Source organism: Thermobia domestica, chromosome 11 (assembly GCF_964235325.1).
Source record: "Thermobia domestica chromosome 11, izTheDome1.hap1.1, whole genome shotgun sequence".
NCBI classification, from domain to species: domain Eukaryota; kingdom Metazoa; phylum Arthropoda; class Insecta; order Zygentoma; family Lepismatidae; genus Thermobia; species Thermobia domestica.
Window position 1 is genome coordinate 244,962,732 of NC_137464.1, and position 20,542 is coordinate 244,983,273.

The window sequence follows — 20,542 nt, forward strand, 5'->3', positions numbered from 1 at the left end:
AAATACTTTTTGGTGTACTTACAGATAGGTTCAAAGTTTTGTTTTAGCTAGTTAAGGTTCATTGCTAAAACCTCCCATTATGCACCATTCACGTCCAAACACTCTTGCAGTCTTTTTGGAAAACCAAGAATTGCGTGTTGGCGGTGCTCGTCTGGAATGTTCAAAATCACATCAGTTATTTTGTTCTTGAGATTGTGCAGATTAGCTGGCTTCTGCGAATACACCTTGGTCTTCACGTGTCCCCACAGCCTGTAATCACAAGGCGACAAATCTGGTGATCCTGCAGGGAAGGTATGGGTCCTCTTCGGCCAATCCAACTCTCCTTAAATTCTTCCTTAAAAAACTGTCGAACTTGAAGGGCATAGTGCGGCGGTGCCCCATCCTGTTGCATGTGGACCTTATTAAGGATGCCTAACCTAGTAAATTCTGGCAAAAGGAATGTCTGTAGCATGTTCAGATAATTGTTACCATTTATCGTCTCTTCCTCGAAGAAAAAAGGGCCGATAATGTGCTCCATTGAAACAACACACCATACATTGACTTTGGGACTACCCCGCTTGTGCTCCTCGAATTCACGTGGATTTTCCACCCCCCAAATTCGGCAGTTGTGCCTGTTCACTTTTCCCGACACATGAAATGTGGCTTCATCTGAAAACAGAAATTGAGACAGAAGGTCACCGTCTTCTTGTAAGCGGGTAAGCATTGACTCTCAGAATTCCATTCTCATGTCACAGTCTTCCTCTATCAGCTCGTGCACAAATTTTAACTTATAGGGCTGGACCTTCAAATTCTTGCATACGATCTTGTGTAACGTTGACTTCGGTATTCCCAGTTCCAATGTCCTACGTTTAAGCGACTTCATTGGACTCCTGGCTACGCTGTCCTGCAACGTGTGAATCACATCGTCACTCGTTCCTGGCCTTCCACTGCGTGGTAAATCTGACACACTTCCCGTTTCTTTGAATTTCTCGTACCACCTCTTGATACTTGTTTCTGCTGGGGATGTTTTCCCATACGTTGTTTGGAACTTTCTCCGCACTGAATCGCAAGATTTAAATTTCGCAAACCACAAAACACATTGTGCCTTTTCTTTAATAGACGCCATCTTAAGTCAGCGCAAACATCATCGAGCATTGTGGCCAGAACAAAACTTCAAACTTCCCTTCTTCCAACCCCCAAAATTTATACACTTAAACGTAACGGTTTCCAAGTTACAAAGTTTTACTTTCCTGCAGGACCTTATTGGCTCCCTGTACTTTATTATTTGTTCTTAATGTGTTTTTACTTACATCTCAAGCTCGGAAGCAAATAAACCCATAAACTAGAATGTTATACTTGATCAATGCGGGGTGTACACCTACTTTTGTTCCACCCTATATATATATATATATTTATAGGCGCTGACAGACCACGGAGCACTATTCTAGGTCTACAAGGTAAAATAAAACAAAAATGTTACATAATGGTGTGCCCTCCGGGGCCTCCTTCAGCCGCTATGGGGAATCAAAATTTCACAATGTGGCAACGTCACGTTAACTTGGAGCTATTAACGTTACTCAAGAATACAACAAGCAGTTGAATCGATTGCTACACTAACAAGTGATGCTAGTGTTAATAAATATCGACTTTAGCTGCCATCTAGAAAAACAATAGCGCAGTAGTAAACGCACTGGCACTGTAAGTCGAAGGTCTGTGTTCAATGCCTGCTTTACCCTAGTACATTTCAACTTTTCGGATTCGCACTGAATTCCCTCCTACGTGAGATAGGTGCAAAAACAAAATCAGCTGATTTTTTTCATTTTCTCATATTATACTTATTTCTTGTTCATCAACGTTTCTTTTCCCAAACTTATCCTTGTGTTTATTTTTCGTTCATGTTTCAGAGGCTGATTAAAGTAAAATTTCTCTTTGATTAGAGAAAGTGAAATTTCTCTTGGGAGCACTTCCCCAGCTCTGAAAGCAGAAAGACTGTAGCCCGAAGATGATAATGATAACTCTTTTTAACGGAAATAAAAAAGAAAGGAGGAGAATCTCTATTCTACTCATTTATGTACGTTCTGGGTATGTTCACGCATAACTTCGATATACGTGCACCAATTTTGGTTACTCTTGTCTTGTTTGAAAGCATATACCTTCCCGATGGTCTCCTATAAGTTTCTTTAGGATCTGATGGTAATATTTGCAGCTAAACTATGAAATACCTCAACGAATGCTGGATTAATTACAGCCAAGTAACCTGCTTATAGGCAACCATACATTCCTTAGAGTGATTATGGTTGCATAGCAACACAGGGGTTATACTGCAAACTTTGGGAGCACTTCCATGGTGCATTGTACTTTATAATTCGTAACATTTTAAACAAATGAGTTGCGTGTGTGAAATTAGTTTTTTTTTAATAATATTTAAGAGGGTTTGTGTTAACACGACGAAGATGTAATCTGAAAGACAAGCGAATTCAAAATGCAAAGAAACGAAGAATAAAGAGAAGTTAAATTGCATTAAAGAGAACAAAGGTCTAGAAACAAAAATACCTAGCACACACCGTTGAAGCTAACTTTCAATTTGTGAAAAGGTGTTTGTGACGCTTGTAAATAAGCTTCTTCATGCATTAGATGTGACACTTCAGTCGTCAATATATATTAACGGTGTTGAACGAGTGCCATGAAAAGTTTCAGAATTATCGCTCCAGAGTTTGGAACCAATCCAGATTGAAGGCCTTAATGAATGGTTCCAATTTCATCGCACTGTCATTCACATAAGGATGCAATTTAGAGTCTGTCTTTCTCAAGGATTTTTCATCTTCAAAACGATTGCGTTCAAAATTTGCTTTCTGCATGTTAAAATGGTAAGAATTGGTTTCATATAAACAAAATGGATGTAGCAACGTTGGCTCGCTAATTTCTCCTGGACCGCGGCACCGATTTTAATGATTTTAGGGTATCCTGGAATAACTTAAGTTTTTAGCACATTTTCGGCGAAGAGGCAGAAGGGATAAGGGAAGAAGTGGCATGTAAAAATAGTACAAAACGGCCGATTTTAATGTCAAATTCTCAGTTTTCGAGGTCGCTGAGATGAATACTGACACTCAAAATGCTATTAAAATCCAAATTGACCCCCACCCCTTTGGCATAGGTGAGTGAGGGATAGGGTAGGAAAGGGTTTCCATGTGAAAATAATAGAAAATTGGTAGCTTTTCTTAAATTCGTTTATGCCTTTATACGTGTCCCGAATATTCTTGTTATTACTAGTATTTTCAAGTTCATTTTTTTAGTTATCAAGAAATCACGTTTCTTTGTTCTAAAAAAATGTAAGTTTCCTGGCTGATGTCAACGAAATTTTGTGCAGTTCTAGTGTTCGAATTTCGCAGCCAACGCACTTCTGCCTGCTTTCTCTTCTCTGCTAATTTAGTGCATTCCTGGTCGAAACAATGTTTTCCTATCTACTTCCGCGTGTCCCCATATTTCTTTTGTTGAAATTTTAATTCTATCCGTAATTTAAACCCATGTATCGTCAACACAAGTACACTTTCAACTTTCCAAAACCGGAAATATATTTGCTACTTCAACCTGATATTACCCTCTCGCCTGACTATTTTCAATTTCTTTAAACTAAACCTCTCGGTTTTCATATGCTAAAAATTTTCTTTTTACAGCGATAATTTCTCTCTTACAATCGTTGCTACGAGATAGAGGTCAACGTTACAGTAAGCTCCTCCAAACGACCGAATAGTAACTATGCTAGACTTCTATCTGCTAAAACCTGATCAATTTGATTAGTTTTTTTTTTCCATGTGGTGAGGTTCAAGTATATATGAGCGCTGCTGGTAAACATAATGGGATGCCACATTTTCTAACTTTCGAATAAACTGGGAAAGAAGGTTCAACATTCCCATGAAATTCAATGCATTAACACATACCTAACATGCTTCCTCTGCTATCTTCATTTCTGTAGGTCCTTCCTACATAATTTTCTGTGGTTCGATTTCAATTCATTCCATCTAATAGCAATTTTACCGGGAGTGAAGCTTATTATTACGTCATTTATGAATATGGCGGTGGCGGAATTTTGTACTCTTCAACATATTGTTTTTGGATGTTACAAAATTCACGAGTCTAAGGAAGGTCGTGGGGTGTTACTCTTGACTTCATATCGATACTATGCTCAATTGACTCATTTTTACATATGAAACAATTGCACAAACGGAGAAATCCCTAATCACAAGCGTGTTCAAATTACGAGCGTTAAAAGTTTAAAATAGGACAGACTTTGCAGAAAGTCTGAAGTAACTAGTTTTTGAGATACACACTTCATTGTTGGTATCAGAGGGTTCTCTTGGGTACCAATCACAGTGATGAGGTAAAAGCGTTTGCAATTTCCAAGATAAGGACACTTATTAGGGAGGAGGTGAGGAGTAATAACGTCTTACAACTTGCAAATTGCCTTCTATTTTACACACTGGGCCGATTAATTATGAATAATACGACTTTATTTATTGAACTTCACACGCCTGGCAAAGAGTTTCGGAGACAAATGTCATTGTTCAATTTGAAGGTTGCCACACAGGAAAGTGACCTTTGAATGGCAGCACAGTCTAATAGGGGTAACAAAAACATTTTATTAGCTTATCGACCCGGTTGGCCAAACAGGAGGCAATTTGCAAGTTGTAAGGTGCCTTTACCCTTCACCCGTCCCCAGTAAGTGCCCTTACCTTGCAAATTGTGTATGTTTTGACCTCATCACTGTGCTGGGCACCCAAAGAAACCCCCTGAATATCAAAAATGAAGTATCTATCTCAAGAAATGGTTACTTCAAACTTTCTGGAAAATCTGTTAAATTTTGAATTTTGAACGCTCGTAATTCAAACATCCTTGTGTTCGAGGATTCCTCCGCTTGCTTAATTGTTTCATATGTGAAAATGAGTCGGTTGAACATGGTATTAGTAACATCCTGCGACTTTCTCTAGTAAGTAGTAGAGACCACACTATGAACCACCCAAATTTATAGTGATATTTATTCGAGTCCTATAATACTATACCAACCTTTTAAGTTCGTCAATTTCCATCCTTTAAGTGGTGGTTCTAAGTACTCCTTTCAAATCTTCAAAGGGAAGCACCAATGTACCATGCCTTATGAAAGGGAATTGGCCCCTTTACATACCCATAAAACTATACAAAATAATAAGAGCTCATAAAAGAGGATGAATTAGATCAAAAGCCTCCGAAATTTGAATTTTTGGTTATTTTTTTACCCATAAAAATGAACGAGATGGACCACCCAGAACTTACAGAGTTACAAATGTTGTCCTATACTACCATACCAAATTTTTAGTTTTGGAAATTTACAAAATTTAAGGGGGGTGATCGTAGTTTCCTTTGCCAAAATTTAGGGGTGGACCAACGTACCCGTGCCAAAATTTCGAGGGGTAGTCCTAAGTACCCCTAGATCATTGGCCCCGGACCAGGGGCCTTGACCTTTCCCCTCCCCAAAATTTTTGCTGACTACTGTCTAACACTATTGTCATTGTTTTCCTCGTTCCCTATAACCGGTTTGAAAATAAACTCTCATCTTACTTCCGCACTGAAATCCCTTAATATAATTTTCATATGGTATTGCGGGAATTGATCGAATATATGTTTCATTTTTTCGTAAAATATGTCCCTTATATTGTCATCCTTATCTTGTGTTGCGGCATGTATATTTAGCGCAATAATATGCCACACTACTGATTCTAAAGCGTAATGAACAAAACCTTATTTATAACAAATCCAACACATTTAATTGCTGATGTGATTTGTTTGTGAACGAAAAGCCATGTTCCTACTTGGTGATTTTTATTTGCTTCCCCGTAAAAGAACGTAAATTTTTGGTCTGCACTGCTCCTTTTACTTCCCACCTAGCTTCTACCAGGTGTATCCTATATTTCTCTAACTCATTTGTTTCTAATGTCTGTGTTAGTTTGCTGGGGTCGTGCCACGTTATCAGTCGTGGTTAGAAGCTTTTGCGAATGTTTCTGAAAAGTATCCTTTTTTTTTTAAAGAGGATGAGGTTATTAGCCTTACGTCAAACCCTCAACCTGAAAGACCTCTGCCTTGTCGTCTGTCCGTGACTGCTTATTCAATATATTCGCAGTTAACTTCTACATCTAGAGGCCTTCTCTTCGGCCCGCAGCCTGGGAACGCTCTATGCAGTGCTGGCATGAACCCACGTTACATAGTCTCGAAATAATAATAATAATGATAATAATAATAATAATAATAATAATAATAATAATAATAATAATAATAATAATAATAATAATAATAATAATAATAATAATAATAATAATAATAATAATAATGTGTATAAATGTCATTAGCATTTTGCATAGAAAGGACATACCTACAAAATTTCGTACACAGATTTTTACCAGATCTAATCTCGTACGAAGCTGTTTTTTTTATATTTGGTTCGGCGGGTGGATTATCGGGGGTCAAAATATTTGTGAAAATGATGCACGTTTGTTTGGAATTTTTAAGAACGTCTAACACGTATGCAACCGAAATTAGACATTGGTTATGCAGGTGTGTACTAACATCAGGGGCTAAATACTCAGGCAATGGAATAAAAACATTCTTCTATCCCTCATTTTATTCAAGTTCTGAATTAGAATTTCTAACAAGGTATAATATTATGCAACCGAAACTACAAATTGATTATGCGGGTCTACTAACATCAGGGGCTAAATACTCGGGCAATAGAATAAAAACATTCTTCCTCTCTCTCCTTTTATCCAGGTTCTCAATTAGAATTTCTAACAACGCCTAACATGTATGCAACCCTACAGATTAATTATGCGAGTATACTAAAATCAGGGGCTAAATACTCTGGCAATGGAATATAAACATTTTTCTATCTCTCCTTGTACCCAGATTCTGAATTAGAATTTTTAATAACACCTAACATGTATGCAACCATCATTACACATTGGTTATGCAGATTTACTAACATGAGGGGCTAAGTACTCAAGCAATGTAATAAGAACCTTCTATTTCTTGTTTTATCCAGGTTCTGAACTAGAATTTCTAAGAACGTCTTAGATGTATGCAATTGGCATTACAGAATTGTTATGCGGATTTTCTAACATTAAAGGCTAAATACTCGGGCAATGAAATAAGAACATTCTTCTGCCATCTCTCCTTTTATCCATGCTGTGACTTAAGACCCGGCAAAAATGGGTGGTTACAGCTAGTAATAATAATAATAATAATAATAATAATAATAATAATAATAATAATAATAATAATAATAATAATAATAATAATAATAATAATAATAATATGAGAAGGAGAAGGAAGAAGATGTCCAAATTTTTTGTTCTTGTTGAGTTTAAAATCATTAAGAACCTGTCAATTAATTTTTTTGCAAACAAGCACCTAAAATCTTTGAAACGTAAATTGTTAATGAGAATTGACAACCATTTTTTTCTGAAACACTGCTTCAAGTTATTATAAGACATTATTCGAACTAATTTGTGCTGAAGACTACTTTTTTTTTCAAAAAAGAAAAATATATTTGTTTTATAAAAATATCTTTATCATTCTCAAAGGATTCTCTTTTATAAATTCATTTTTCTTCAAAATTAAAAAGGAAAAAAAAGCTTTAAATAACAATCATTTTAGAATCATCTTTTAGTCGATATTTGTCTTGAAAAGGAAAACGAACCCTTGTAATATTGTTATTATTATTATTATATAACCTTTTGTCTTTTTCAGAAGAATTAAAGTGCTGATGAGGTTAGTAGTCTCTTTTCAAATGACTGCACCTTCAGAAGTCTCTCGACGATTATCAAAACGGGATAAAAAATAAAAAGAAAAAAAAGAAAATGAATGAATATCTGTGAAACTTTGAGGATCTTTCTTGTCCTTTGCTGAATTTGCTGACTCTTCAATATTTTTAACTTTTTCTTCTTTTTCTTTTCTCCTTAAGGATGAAACTTTTGAGCGCTCTAGAAAATATCCTCTTAAGAAATGACAGCTTTCAACAAAGCAGATGGCATCATCACAAGTACATAAAGACGTTAATGAAATTAAAATCTTAATAAATCTGATCCTAATTGATTTTCTGATTTTTCTCCCCTAGTTCTTCAATTATTTATATTGCTGAAAAATTCTTGGGATAAGAAATTTGCTTTTTTAAAAAAATATGAATGATTTAAAACAGAGTAAGGGAAAGCAAGTTTCTTATTTAACAACAGTTATTCTTATATAGTGTGTCCCAAAAGTCACGTTACGAATACAATAAGCCATAATACCTTTTAAATGGAAACACTTCTCATGATTATGTAATGCATCAATAAGAATATTGGTTAAGCGTTTTGAAGTGTATTGTTGATTATATCTACATTTTGAAATTAAATATCTATATAGTTTACATAAAATGTTCTTGTGAGGTATATTATACTTGGAGTAACATGCAAGGAGTTTCAATAAATGTGGTGTTACTACTGAGTTATCATACACTATGTTGCCGACAGTCACCCGACACCCCTTCACGTCAAGTATACAATCCCAGAATGGCGTTAATACACCTCACCGACGCTATATAAGTGAAGGTAGAAATGCTGCATCCTCAAACGCATGTTGTCTGTCACGATGAGTCAACGGAACGAATTGAATGCAATCGAAAGGTGGATGATTATAGATGCCCATAAATTTGGACACACGGTCAGAGAGATTTCTCAGCAGCCACATGTGCCCTGGTCAACAATTAGCAATTTCATAGTCAAGTGGAAACGCCATGGAACTACTGCGCCGAAGTCTCGCTCTGGCAAGTTCAAGAAACTAAGTGATCGAGACCGGAGAACCCTGATGCATGTTGTGCGAAACAACCGGCAGACATCTTTGTCAGAGGTTACAGAAGACTTCCGTCTGAGATCAGGTATACAGACCAGTGCCAGGACTGTCTGCCGAGAGGTGATAGAACTTGGTTTTCATGGTCGTGCTACCACCAGGAAGCCCTTAATCATAGGCACCAATGCGCAGAGGCGTTTGCAATGGTACAAAAAGAACCGTAATTGGGCTTTGGAGTAGCGGAAGAATGTAATGTAGAGTGATGAATCACGATCCATGCTCTGGCACTCTGATGGGTATGTATGAACCTTGCGTATACCTGGCGAACGTTATTTCCCGGAGTGTATTGTGTCAACCGTGAAATTTGGTGATGGTATTGTCATGGTTTGGGGGCTGTTACTTCTGCTGGGCAGGAAGACATTTTAGACAATAGCATGCTGCCGACACTATAGAAACAGCTTGGGATAGGTTCCTTTCAATATGAACACGACAATGTTCCTGTTCATACAGCACGCGTCATTGAGTCCTGGTTTGATAATCAGATGTAATTCTTGCCTGGCCGGCACAAAGCCCAGCTTTTCTGTAATATGTGGCAATCGTTCGACTGACGGAGTCTTACAGCAACCTGCTAACTTTAGAACGTTGATGTGTGGAGAGAAGATTTCTGAATCTTCGTTGTAAGGAACCACGGGCACGAGTGAATCGTACATATACAAAAAAAATCATGAAGTAAATCAGGAGGAATTAGACGGAGACGAGTACTCAAGTAAGGCAGGATAAAGGATAAACTGTAGTACCTCAGTCGACACTAAAACTAGAGCACCATCTGACATGGAGGAATCACCTCAATCCACACCAAGGTAAACGGCTGTCAGAATCAGAAGAAGGCTTGTCCTCATCATCCTACTAATAAAGCCCATAAATTTACCTAATTGCTTTAGAATCTCTTGGCTTTTACTTATTCAACTAAATGACTGCTCTACCCATTCTAGCTATAATTCATTCCATGATACATGGGTTCCCTGCGTTTACCATTCGACTTCTTTACAATTCTGAACTTTGGAATTTTATGTCTGGTAGAGACCCTCATTTCTATTTTCACTAACGAATCCAGCATTATAAGAATAGCTTATATGGAGAAGGTTTTATAGATTGTAATGTTTTAGGATTAGCACTACGACTACTGATGCTTTTACATCAGTACTTTTCTACTAGCTAGTTATAAAAGCTCCAACAAATGACGCAATCTAATCGAGAAAAATATACTATGTATGGAGCTTTTAGAACAGTGAAGTGATTCAAGATGTACGATGGAGGGAACACAATCCACAAATAGTACAGTTTCTATACATTTATATTGTGAAACTTTGAATAAAAGTGTTGATGGAGGTATCCTGTGTGGATGTTGGAGTATGATGCTTTGCAAAGGAGGTTGGTGGCTCAGTAAGGTAGTTTACTGATTGACAGAGGAGCTTGGTGTCTCAGTAAGGAAGCTTAGCGCTTGCAGAGGAGCTTTCGGTACTCAGAAAAGGAGCTTAGTGGATCATACAGGTAGCTTTGTGTTCGACAGAGGATCTAGGGGCTCAGGAAAGGAATTTATTGGCTTAGAGAGGAAAGTTGAGACTCGACTGAGAAGCTAGGTGCTTAGAAGTTTAGTGACTCAGAGACAGAAATTTATGCTCGACAGAGAAGTTAGGTGTTCAGAAAAGAAGACTTGTGGCTCAGAGATGGAACTTTATGCTCGACAGAGAAATTAGGCGTTCTGAAAAAGAAACTGAGAGAAGGAATTTTATGCTCAGCAGAGAAGTTAGGTATGCAGAAAAGTAGACTGGTAGCTCAGAGAGGAAACTTTATTCTCAACTGAGATGTTAGGCGTTCAGAAAAGGAGCTTGGTGGGTCAGAGAGAGAAAATTCTCAGCAGAGAAGCTGTGTTCAGAAAAGGAGACTGGTGACTCAGAGGAAACTATGTTCGAGAGAGAAGTTGGTCTTCGGTAAATGAGACTGGCGGATCAGAGAGGGAACTTTATGCTCGACAGAGAATTTAGGGTTTTAGAAAAGGAGACGAATGGCTCAGAGAAGAAACTGTATTTCAGCAGAGATGTGTTCAGAAAAGAAGAATGTTTGTTCAGAAAGGGAAATTAGTGTTCTACAGAGGAGCTTTAGGTGCTCAGAAGAGAAACTTGATGCCTCAGAGAGGGAACTTGATGTTCAGCAGAGAAGGTAGATGTCCAGAATAGAAGATGAGTGACGAGTAAGGAAGCTTAAAACAAACTACAAGATACTCAGTACAAGGAGCTTAGTTGTTCAGAGAGGAAGCTTTGTGCTCGACAGAAGAGCAAGATGCTCAGAAGAGAACCTTAGCGCTTTGAATAGAAGAATGTATAATGATAGGTTCATTTTCAGTTAGTACTAAAGGGGGAGAATTGTCGGGATTAGCTGAAGGAGAAATGGTACCCTCGACTATAATACTTTAACGCAAATATTGGTTGCCTTGTTGATAGTATCTATTTATAAAATTAGAAAAATAGCTCCCAACCGGTGCGTTGCACGGTCCTATAGACTAGGTCGCGAAATTTTAGAATTTAAAATCAGTACTTAAGGGGGCAGACTACTAAATATTTTTCAAAAGCTAACAATTTTTCTTTTGCCAGTTTTTCGTAAGTGAAAAGAGATAAATGTAACTTACCTCAGTAATATATTATAGCATTGGAGCTGGCTAGAAGCTCAAATAATGGAACCACATCACTGATCATGTAAAGCGTTTAATTTTATTAAAATTTTCATTGTAATACACCCAAACTACTCAACATCTATGGAATACAGAAATTCAAAATTTGGCAATAAATTTATAGTATTAACGGTATGTTAATAAATCCTTATACAAGATAAGTTAGGTAATTTTATTTTGTAAGCCGAAATAAAGAATATACCGTATACGCCTGTCTACATCCGGACACTTTTACTCAAAATTTCAACTAAACTTTAAGGGAAAGGACACTACACGGATTTTTAAGTTGGATTGCCGTCACTTGCATCGTGTCTGAAACAAATGAAAAATGTGTAGAAACCAAAATGAAAATTCCGCAATTCAATATTCCTACATAGAGAAAAATACATATGGACTGTCCTTTTCCCACTTAGATGTTACATCATTCCGCTGCAGGGTGTCTGACATCTAACATTCTTCCGCATATTACATACATACATACGTCAGCTCAGCTATATGTTACATATGTCTATCTGTATGTGAGATCCTGACCACCTATATACAATTATTTCTTTCGTACGAAAAGTATGTTTATTCAGAACACTTATACGGAAAGTACGTATAAACTTGCGTAAGGACAACGTGAACATGGGACCTCCACAGAGCGTCATAAAGGTGTTTATGCTCGACGAGTTCAAACTGGGAACAAACGCCGTTGCAGGAAGGCAGAAGATATGCCAGGCCTTTGGTGAGGGTTTCGTGACTAAGCGGACAGTGCAGCTGTGGTTTAACAAGTTTAAGGACGGTGACGAAACACTGGAAGACGCACCACGTGCCGAAACACAAACACATGTACAAAATGAAGATCTTCAGGCGGCAATTGAGGCGAACAGTGGCCAGACATGTGAAGAACTGGGACTACAATTGAGTAAGAGTGGAGAAACCATACAGCAGCACCTCCATCAACCTGGCAAGCACTGCAAGTTGGGTCGATGTTTCCCACATGATTTGACTTCGGGCCAGAAGGCAACGCGAGCAGACACCTGTGATTCTTTGCTGTCTCTTCTGAGGAAGGATCCATTTCTGGACAGATTGTTCACATGTGATGAGAAGTGGGTCCTGTACGAAGCTCCACGGCGCCGACATCATTGGTTAGCATCCCATGAACTGGTTTCAAAACAACCGAAACCAGCACTTCACCAGAAGAAGGTTTTCCTGTGTGTTTGGTGGACTACTCACAGCATGGTGCATCGGGAACTGCTACCAGCTAGTCACAGCATCAAATGCAACTGTGTACTGTCAGCAGTTGAACCGTGTTCAAGAAAAACAAAACTCTGGAGCCAGCACTTTTGAATCGCAAAGGGGATTTTCCTGTTACAGGCCAACGCTAAGCCTCATGTGGCTAGGATGACCCGGGACACCATTCTACGCCTTGGATGGGAAAATTATTGCATCAGCCACGTACCTCGGATATTGCACCGTCCGATTATCGTCTTCCCATTCCTTGGACAATCACCTTAAAGGACGCCAGTTCAAATCCCTAGTAGAAGTGCAAATTGCACTTGATACCTTCTTCGCTTCACGCCCTACCAAGTTCTACCGCGATGGAATCCATAGCCTTCCAGAACGTTGGTAGAAGGTCGTCGATGCTTATGGGGACTTTTTTTTCTAGATTTTCCAGGCGTGTTAGATGAGATATCGATGTGCGAAAGTGGTGGGTGAAAAAGCGACAGAACTTTCTTGGTTACTTTTATAGTACAGAACTTAACTACATAGGCAAGCTGTTTCTTCCGTAATTGTTGAGAAATGTTCCTATGTCCCAATTTCATAAATATTAGCAAAAAAAAATCTAAAATGTGGAAATGCAAGTGTGAGCATTACATAGGTTACATAGGCAATGCGAACAATATTGTTTCCTTCTGTATTTCGGTAAAGATTGAAGTGTGTACACACATTACACGATTGCGTACTTTACACGAACATATATGGTATAGTAATTAATTACTAAGAATACTCACGAATCGTAAATAATTTTGTAATAGAATCCACAATGATTCTCAAATGTAGGCAGAGCTTACCTGAAAAGACAAAAACAGAAAAAAGATTAGACATATAATTAATCCTGGTTTATACTATATTAATAATATAGTAAATTCATTGAAGTGGAGTCAACATAATTTACTCTATGAAAGATTCCTCCAAGAGAAATATTGCTAATTTATGTTCATTTTAGTAAACATAATTATAATAATGATAATGATATACAGAAGTATTAACGAATACCTCCTTAGCTCATGTCAGCCTTCAGGGATTTGGGAAAAGTAATATTACTTCGTCCAGGGCGACTTCAAAAGCAGGTGTAGGTTATGCGATCAGTGGCCAACTGGTACTCTGGTCCAGCCTTGGTCCTATTTTATAGGTGATTTCTGAGTGGCTCGTTCCTTCTCGGGTTCCGTCGTGCTGGCTTCGTGTCTTCCTGGTTACTTCATGTGTATCGTCTGCTTGTATTGATGACTATAAAGAATAGCACGTGTTTTATAGATATAACATGTGCTCGATGAAGTAATGCGCACTGAAAGGTGGGGATCCTTATAATATGGATGCTCTGATGAATATTGTAAAGATTTTTGTGTTTTACAGTATAACTAAATTATGGTATCCTCATCCGCAAAAAAAAGTTCGCATATACTGTAACTTTCACATTTTCATTAATAACTCGCTTTTCTGACTATATTATCGCTTCTTTGTGCTTTCCTTAACAAAGCAGTGTAATAATGCATAATTATTTATTATTTTAGAGAAAAAATAAAGCAAAATAAGAAAATTATAAGCAAAAAACCTTTAATCTTATGAAACCTTAGTGTGTCAAATAATTACACGAAGAATATCCCGTGGGAAAAAAGAGGGAAAATGACACAGGTATTAGGAAACACTCACTAACATGTGAAGCTATTGAACAGAAACATGAACTGAAGAGTCAACTACGTATTTCTGCGTTTAATATGCAATTCACACTTCATGCACAGTTCCAATATGCAAAATCAGTCAATATCTTCAGTTGATATTACTGATATAGGGAGAAAATTACTATTTAAAACTTCAGGTGTGAACGTGCGCTTGGAGCGATATATGAGCATTATTACAGCATATTCTTTCATGAATTGTCTCGGTGGTCAAGCGTGTTTAGTAGTGTTCTTGAAAGTCTAACATCGTAGGGCGGCAGTTCGAATCTGCCTCCCGGCAGTTTTGATTTTTTTCAACATATGGAAACATTTCTTTAAATATAAAGTTCTGCTTTGAAGTGCTTAAAAAAAATCAGATGAACTATCACGTTTCAAAGCCTGTTACATTTGTTCACCCTGTCATCATTTATATACGAAGACGCTAAAATGAGGAACGTTAACATTTTTATAATGGGAACAACTTTCTGATTTGAATACCAACCTTAAATCACACGTCCAAAATGAAAATTATTCATGTTCTGATACCTATTGTAATATACAGGTGTGTATATATAGAGAAAGAAAGAGAGAGAGAGAAAGTATGTGAGAGAGATAGAAAACAATATATGCTGTAATTTTAATTACAACGTAAAAAGTTATTGCAATTCATAATCTGGATTTTTACAAAGCGATTTGAACGCTTGAAGCGACTTAATATTCATAAAGCATCTTTTTCTTGAAGTGTCGCAAATAGTCCGATGCTTTGTAATATGTGCCAAAGAAATAAATGCATGTTTTTAACAGGATAGTATCGTCTACCTTTTGCTTCAATTGATGGTATAAAATAATGTTGAGTTGATTTTAACATCCCTTTCAGCATCGAGGCTATATGAGACGTTTACCTACTGATTAGCGTGAAATCCGAACCACATGAGCTCACACCGGGAATCGAACCGGGTCTCTTACGTCAAAGGTGCGTATGCTAACCGCTTAGCTACGAAGGAACTCGGTATGAAACTAGAATAGCACACATTACCCCATATTATTTCACCGAAAGATTTCTGTTTTATGATCAGTTAAAATAGTATTTCTGGACACCGTAGCGAAAAATGTATTTGCTTTTTCAAGTAGTGTACGAAAAATACAAAGAATAAACAGTAGAAACGAAACCAAGAAATGAATTCAAAGTAAAGTGCTTTGCCTCTCTCGAATAAATCACTCAATGTATTACAAGTGCATATCTCGTGCATTTCCAGTAGAATTATTAAAACGCGCTGGCTTTATAACTTGGCTGTGTGGTCTAGTGGCTAGCATGTGTGTCTGTGGTGTACAGGGTATCGGGTTTGATTCCTGGTGGGAGAACTTTCGGAATTTTAAATTTTCTCGACGTGTCTGTGTTTGTGTCCCTATCATTCAAGGTTACTGTAAAACGTGTATAACCGAGTAGGAAATATACAGAAAGTACTGATAAGGGGAAAGTAGACTTTGGTAAGTGAACTTCGGGGCCGCCTTTCGCGACGTAAATTAAGAAGAAAATAAGTGGGTTTAGCGAGGCGCTTGAAATTACAGTAATGATTGACGGTTCGGTTCCCAGTCCGGTTTTCTTTCAATATAAGGATATTTTATTTTTTCTAAATACAACGTTACATTTTTAACATTTGAATTGGTTATAAAAACAAAATCAGATAAACTGTCAGCTTTCAAACTTTTTTGACAGTTGACAAATCAGATAAACTGTCACTTTTATTCACCATCTGATTGTATACGAAGATGACGCTATGGAAATGCTAGCACTACCAAAGTTCAAATAGATTTCTAAGTTAATATCAAATTGAAAACACACGCCCAAAATGAGAATATATGTTTCTGCTTTATATGTATAGTTCAATTATACCAAACAAAATCCGCTATCCCCATTCCCTTTGGCGGTAGGGGTAACTTTAAAATTTTAAAGTGGGACCCCCATTTCTTATTGGACATTTCGATTCTCCAGAAAAAAGTGACTGATTTCACCCAGAATTGAAAACAATTCCTTCACGGATGGCACTTTAATCAATACGGGAAAAGGAGGGGTAGCAAAACGTTATGAAAATGTTTTTTGTCAGATCCGTGCTCTATGGTCATACAGTTAGCATACTGGACGGCACAGTCAGAGATCCTGATTTCAATTCCTAGTAACCCTAGGGGAACACCAAATGAGTACATAACAAGTAGTGACTATTTTCATGAATATATGCATCATATAAAAATCGCTTAAAGTTTGATACTAAGATATTATTATTATTATTATTGTTATTATTATGTTACATATTACTTGAGCTTATAATTAGGAAGACCTAGGCGCAGATGGGAGGACAATATTAAGATGGATCTCGCAGAAATAGGAATACAAAGTAGAAACTGGATCCAGTTAGCTAAGGATAGAAGTCAGTGGAGAGCTTTTGTGAATGCGGCATTGAACCTCCGGGTTCCATAGGCCATAGAATTAGTTAGTTAGTTAGGAGGGTAAGTGTGCCTAAAGTCAGCCGTCTCCAGTAGTCAGCCATTTTTCAGTAAAAAGCATATTAAATAAACATACAGTAGCTTGTTATCAAACAAATAATCAACTACAACTTAAATCAGAGCTCCAGTATTCAACCTCATTTGTTCTGGCCTGGTGTGACTCCTCGTGGCAGAAAAGAAAAATTATCATTTGAGGTCTGCTGATGCAAGTGAGCAAAGTGCGCATTTTGTTAATAAAAAAATAAGGAAGAAGCTTTACTTCAAAGTTAAGTTAAAATTATATTATTGTAAAATAGTACGAGTTATTGCTTTCTTCTATGCATGAATGTATCGTAGCTTATCAAAAATTCTTGGTTTATGATACAAACCAAGATATTGCGTAGAAATAAGGGGGGCTGACTACAAGTTGCATTTTTGATAACGTTTTCCGGTAGTCAGTCATTAGGGGCTGACTACTGGAAATGACTCTTCACTTCAATTTCCAATGGTCAGCCGCCCATTTCTTTCAACGGACGACTACTGGATACATATACTCCAGTAGTCATCCACTTATCATTCATTCAATTTAAATGACACATGACATACAACTAAGACACTTAACTAATACGTAGAAGACTTTTCTAACGATTTAATGAAAAAGTAACTGTTATGATGTCACTAATTGCATCATACAAGTATAATACAGTTATAAAGTACGGGACAAAATTAAACGATCGAAAATGCCATTAAAACTTATGACGATGTTGGTCGTTTATTTTTGTCCCGTACTTTAATATCAGTCTGGTATTGTAACCATTTCAATTCTTGTATTTTTCTAGAACTGAGGGAAAAAAGGTTAAGGATTTATGGCTGGTCTGAATTATTTCTCTAAAATTTAAAAAGGACAGGTAATGAGTACTTATTTTACCCTAAACATACGCCCTACATAAGCTTTGGGGGCCCGGGCCCCCCGGCCCTAGCAGGATCGACGCCCTTGACCCTGATCATAGCTTAGTCTTTTAATCTAAGGTAGCTATGAGGAAGTAAGGGTTATCCATATCTAATTGATTTATTTTTTTTAAATTACTCCGCACAATGTCGCGTTTCTGCACGTTTTTAATTCCAAGGCTGCAATTGCTCTTCAACTATTATTATCATTATTATTATTATTATTATTATTATTATTATTATTATTATTATTATTATTATTATTATTATTATCTGTTCTTATCTGCTCTGTTCCTAGAGTTGCCTGATTGCCGGAACAATACAGAATAATCATAAATATTTACATTCTAACTCACTATGAGCGTGAGGAAAATATGTCTAACAGTTTAAGAACGCGTGATTTAGCGTTTCTTTCAACCAGTCCAAAGACATCTACTGGAATAGACTCAGTGTCAGATGTTTTTGCAATCAGGTGCGTTGAGGATACTCTATCCAAAGAGTCTTCTTATTCTACACTAATGAACACATATAAGGCTATTGTTCTGTCCGAAGAGGATCGATCTGCTATCAGTAGATACTTGCTAGTGAAATGCTCTATATCTTAGTCCTGGAACATACCAAATTTTAGCAATTGGCCGTCTAGAGCCTACAAATATATCTTCGATATCAGAAATAGACGTTACGTCTGACTCAAACCAGGAAAACAACATATCCGTTATGGCATCTTGTACTGAAGCGACGCAAGGTGAAAGGTCTGCTTCTGTTTCTACAGTCAGTAGAGCCAGAAATAACTCCATATGATCTCAGAAGAAATTCAAAGAAAACCTTCGTAAAATACTTCCATATCATCTGGCTTTGATTAGCATCTTTTCTGGCTAGCTCCAATCAAAAACAAAACTACCAAACATGTGCCCAGAGAAAAAGTTCAAAGTGCAGTATCCTCCCAAGCATGGAGAAATTATCAGATGGTAAAGAATGAAAATAAAAGAAAACTAGAAGAGGAATGTCTAAAATGAAAAAGGGAGAGAATACAAAAGAAAGGAAAAATTTTAAGTCAAACAAAAAGGAAAGGACTGTCAAGCCAAGTAGCACTAGTAGTTAAAAAGACGAGACTTAAGAAGTTGTTGAAATGCCGTCTAAGGCCTGAAGAAGAATTCATAAGTGATATTGAGAGATACACTTAAATATATTGGGTGTCACTTTTGTGATCACTGGTACCACTTAAAATGCACGTGCCTCAGTGTATTATCGTACGAGGAACCTGCTAAACAAGTGCTTATGTGTCCTGAATGTGCTTAATGAACTTCATATTAAAGGGTTAATGTCATAGCTAAATATAAATATCAATGTAAATATAAATGTAAATATAAATAGGCCTATATATTAGTTTTAAATAGGCTAGTCTAGGCCGAGGCACATTTTTGTTAGTTTATGGTAAATATCATACAAGAAGTCCTTTTTCCTGTATCGCAATATATTTTCCACCAGACTTGCTTCTAGCCACAGAGGTTTGGGGGGGCATAGATATGTTAGGGGGGGCAAGTCATTAAAAATCTCTTACACATATCTAAATTGTGTTTTTTGTGTTGAGGTCTGGAGGGGCCACGAAACGTTTAGGAGGGCCAGGCCCCCTAGCTCCCTCTAGTTGCGGGCCTGTTTTCCACGTAGTTTTTCTTTGTAGGAACTCTGAGTGCAATATATTTGTCCCTTAATTTGCTACTGAGGAATTGGTCTCTAAAATTCCATTAAAAAAGTCAATTCTATAGTGTGGCTGAGTACTGGTTAAAGTAATGGCTGACCTTTGGTTTTCATAGGCCGACTACTGTTTTTTTCAGGGTTTCTGGTATTTTCTTTTTCCTGTGTAATTATGTATAAAAGATTTCCTATGCGAGCTACACAAACGTAAAATTTAAACACTGTTCTTTCTAATGACATATGCAGTAAAAGTTATTAGTAAAAAATGATTTTTTTATACTTTAACAAAGTTGAAAATCTTAAATGGTCGACTACTGGCACATTTACCCTATTACTTGAGATGCAAACTATAGTTGCAATTTTTGAAGGAATGTTGCCTAACTGGAAAGTAGAACTTAACATATTGTTTTGTCTGTGAAACATATGCTTGTTTAGCTTTATTTGAAAGTGTTAATTTTGCCAAAAATATTGAACGTTGGAAAACCGCAATAACATTTCCTTATAGGGGCCAAAAAAAAGAGAGCTGATATTTCTAAAGAAGGCAATCGTAACAAAAACGGATAGGAGATAAACATAAATCGAAAATGTTATGTTGAAAACATTTTCATTGATTTTGTCTTCTGCCTCAGGCACTGACAAGGTCAGACAAATATCGTCTATTACGTTTAAAATTGCCTAAAGGAAAGTTGAACAGAATACCACAGATCTTATCACTCAGTAATCAGTTGTGAAGTGCTCCCTTGTAGTCAAACAACATATATCGAAATAACGTGTTTTCTGCCTCTTAGCAAATAAAAACTACGATCTTACTAGCTCTTGGAGTAACCAACTGCGCATGTCGTTTAATAGCTTCAACTAAAAGGGGTGCTCATTCAACGTGCAACTCGTGAAAAGGGTAGAAGTCAGAAATGGCTGAGAATAGAAAAGAGCGTGTTCTTGC

At 37.0% G+C, this 20,542-nt stretch overlaps 2 protein-coding genes across 2 annotated transcripts in view; one reads left to right on the top strand and one right to left on the bottom strand.

Moving 5' to 3' along the window:
* The window catches only part of stet (rhomboid serine protease stem cell tumor), a 1,160,693-nt gene that overhangs the window by 748,893 nt on the left and 391,258 nt on the right, over window positions 1-20,542 (bottom strand). The window lies entirely within an intron of this gene.
* On the top strand, window positions 8,632-9,069 carry LOC145665515 (uncharacterized). Its single transcript, XM_081732821.1, has one exon. It carries the CDS (start codon window positions 8,632-8,634, stop codon window positions 9,067-9,069), a length of 438 nt encoding a protein of 145 aa, XP_081588947.1.